General features: G+C 55.9%; 2 protein-coding genes across 2 annotated transcripts; both read right to left on the bottom strand.

Moving 5' to 3' along the window:
* Positions 1-789: 789 nt before the first annotated feature.
* On the bottom strand, positions 790-1,105 carry PHACADRAFT_202756 (uncharacterized protein; the record flags this gene model as incomplete). Its single annotated transcript, XM_007402905.1, has 3 exons — positions 790-858; positions 927-968; positions 1,028-1,105. The coding sequence occupies 3 exons, from the start codon at positions 1,103-1,105 to the stop codon at positions 790-792; spliced, it is 189 nt and encodes a 62-aa protein (XP_007402967.1).
* A 610-nt stretch (positions 1,106-1,715) lies between these two features.
* On the bottom strand, positions 1,716-2,227 carry PHACADRAFT_266333 (uncharacterized protein; the record flags this gene model as incomplete). Its single annotated transcript, XM_007402904.1, has 1 exon — positions 1,716-2,227. The coding sequence occupies one exon, from the start codon at positions 2,225-2,227 to the stop codon at positions 1,874-1,876; it is 354 nt and encodes a 117-aa protein (XP_007402966.1). The 3' UTR covers positions 1,716-1,873.
* Positions 2,228-3,131: the final 904 nt, after the last annotated feature.

Below are 3,131 nucleotides of genomic sequence, written 5' to 3'. Positions count from 1 at the left end.
GGATAGCTGGGGCGACGAGCCTTGTGATGACGAGAGTGATGTGGCAGAAGTGAGAGAGGAGGGACGTCATGAGGCCAGCGCCGAGGCGTGATCCGGCATTGAAGACTGTACCATATTCCGCAGTATGCCCTGATTCTAGGCGGATACTAACGTTTGTAGCTCGTGCGGACAAGATACTAGAAGCTTATTGTATTTAATGACCCCAATAGTGATATGCCGTCAGGAACGGTGGCACATGAATACATGCATTTCGAAGCGATAATACAACGCTACACAGTGGCGATCCCAAAAGGCAGCCTCTGGCATACTCTGAATCCACTGGGATATTTTCACACAAAATCCACACCATGAGTTCGGGCGCATCTCGTCGGTACTGTCAACATAATCAGCTGTAGGACGTCTAGCGCTCTGAGATATCGCTCACAGAATCGGTCTAGTAGCATTCTCGATTACGCTGGGCGACGTATTCCGCGCACGCCGTCCGGGCCTGGCCATACTCGCAGGACCCCGAGGGCATATGGGTGCTCGGTACGCTGGGATGGTCCACATTGAATCTCAGTGAACACACGGGAAGATAGCCAGAGGTATGTTGCACTGAAGCACGTGGCTTTGATGGCATCAAACGTGGATATATAAAAAGCAACATTCGGAATTGTCGGAAGTAGAACCAAAAGGGACTCAGAGATAGTACTCCCAGTCGATTAGAATTACCAGCGCGAAGTCAGAACTGTTTTGTCTACAGAAGACACCGAGCTCCCGATTCTCGCTGCACCGGCACCCACACAGGTGTTACGCCAACGCCTCACGCGAGCACGGATCGTGCAGCGCTGTCAGGTAGTTAAGCGTGACTTGGGCTTCCTGCCACGCGAATGACAGGCCCCGTATAAGCGTGCAACTGGCGCAGTCTATAAGAGGAGCACACGTACCTGGAGCGCCTCTGCCGTCGAGCATTTGCTCAGTCCTGAGCTCTGCTTGGGACGAACAGCGTCAGGACACGTCCACGGAAGCATAGTCAGAGCGCACGCACGTCCTCGCCCCACACATATGGGTCACGCGGCGAAGGGATAGGAGTAGTTATGATTGTGCCGCAAAATGCTGGTGACATAGAATATTTCTTGAGCAGTTCTTATACGCGACTTGGGCCTGTGCCATCAGGTGATGCTCTTCCACCATGTCCAGAAATCTCCGAGAGACGAGCGAGTCAACCACTCATGCTTGCCTAACACCGTCGGCCAAGAAAGTCGAGGCCATCTGCGGAGAATCTACGGAGTCGCTATCGCCGGTGAGTGTCTATGATAAACTGGTTAGTTGGTCGTCTGTCATTCCGAAAACGAACAAGCGAGTCAACAATTTACCGCTTGCCTCGATATTGAAACTCTTAGCGGAGTCAGACCTTATCCAACGTAAGTATAAAAGGAAGCTACCATTTATAAAGACGTCGTGCAGTAGGTGAGTGTACGGTCCCAGCCGAGGATGAGACCTGTGAGAGTGAGCCCAGGCCCCAAAGCGGTCTCCCGGGCGACTTCAAATCACGTGCACCCAGGACCCCGATCGATTGCAAACGCCACGACGCTACCGAAAATCTTTACATTCCCGCTCTCAAGCTTCCAGCCGCATCTTTCCAGATCTTTCCCTCTCCCTTCATGTACCTGACTACGACGAGAGTCACTGCCTTCCTTCACGACGATACTGATGACAATGACAAGCCAGTGAAGTTATCTCAGCTACGAGCTCCAACTCACACTTAGCTGAAGGCTAATCGTCCCGAGGTACGCAACAAAGAATCGATAGACAAGGGCTGACTACTTTACACATTTCAAGACAAGTTCAGAACTACTTCTCTGCGCTATGTCGGATAAGAGACCACGGGTCGCTACATCATGATGAAGCCCAGCTGCATCCTGGGGTTCTGCATTGTTGCCGGCTGGTTTGTGACGACTGGAGGCTGATGTGCGACGATCGGAGGCAACACGATGTCGTACGGCGGGTTAGGGAAACCAGCGAGTACCTGGATGATTGGTGGGAGGTGTATAGCGGCGGGCGGAGGCTGGTGTGCAACGATCGGAGGCAGCACGATGTTGTACGGTGGGTTAGGAAGACCAGCGAGTACCTGAGCAATTGGCGGGAGGTAAGTAGGCGCGGGCGGAGCTGGTGCGGCGGGCGGAGGCGGTATGACGACGAACGCACCTTGGGCCGGCTGCGCAGCCGGCGCGACGGCGGCGGGCATCGTCGCAGCGACAGGCGCGGCTTGCGCAGGGGCAGGCGGAGCAGCGACCGCGGCTGACGCAGCTGTCGGGACATTGGCAGCATCTGCCGCGTGGACTCGGTCACGATTCCCCACATGGCGAGATGGATGGCAGAAGGACGGGCGGAGTGGGCTGCGCCTGTTGCGCTTAGGCCTGGGACCCTCATGGTCACGGTCGTCATCGTCGTACTCGCTGGGGCCGGCGGCAATGTTCTCCTTGTTCGCAGCGCGCTTCTTCCGAAGCTCTTCATCCTCTTCCTCTTCCTTGACCTCCTCGACCTCCAGTGCTCTCTTCTTCCCCCTCTGGTTCCCCGTCTTGATGGCGCCCTGGTAGCCGCTTATGGTGAGTGGGGCTGCGACGTGGTCGGCGCATCCCGAAGGTGCGTCGTGTTGGAGGTGGTTGTTGCGAGACAAGGTGCCTTGTCTGGCTGTATTCGCTGTTTGTCGCTTCGACGCGAACTGGCCAGCGGTGGATACCGCTGTACGAGTCCCTCGTCGAACATTGTCGTCTCTGGGTGCTTGGCCGCTGTATTTGGGGACATGCGATGGCTGTCTAAGACCCGAGCGAGCCAGAGCTACGCAGGAGGTGTCAATATTTATCCAAATTGAACATCAGATAAGCAGAGCTCACCTCGGTTTTGCAGGAAAATTGGCGGAGGACTTACAACGCGATATTCACGATGCTCGAGCAGCGGCGAGACATGTCTGCGAACGGGCGGAAGTTGACCTTGCGCGTCGTCACTGTCAACGTCGCCGCCGGTAGCCACTGTCGTCGCTGGATTGTCCATCTTCCTCAACGGCGGACTCGGTAGCGTAGCCATCGCAGTCGTTCGCGGCGCCGAACAGCTCGTCATCCAGTCGGTCCCGCTCCCCCTCTTCCCCTGCG

Source organism: Phanerochaete carnosa (assembly GCF_000300595.1).
Source record: "Phanerochaete carnosa HHB-10118-sp unplaced genomic scaffold PHACAscaffold_539, whole genome shotgun sequence".
Classification (NCBI taxonomy): domain Eukaryota; kingdom Fungi; phylum Basidiomycota; class Agaricomycetes; order Polyporales; family Phanerochaetaceae; genus Phanerochaete; species Phanerochaete carnosa.
The sequence above is the reverse complement of the archived record's forward strand: the minus strand, read 5'-3'. Positions and strand labels throughout refer to the sequence as shown.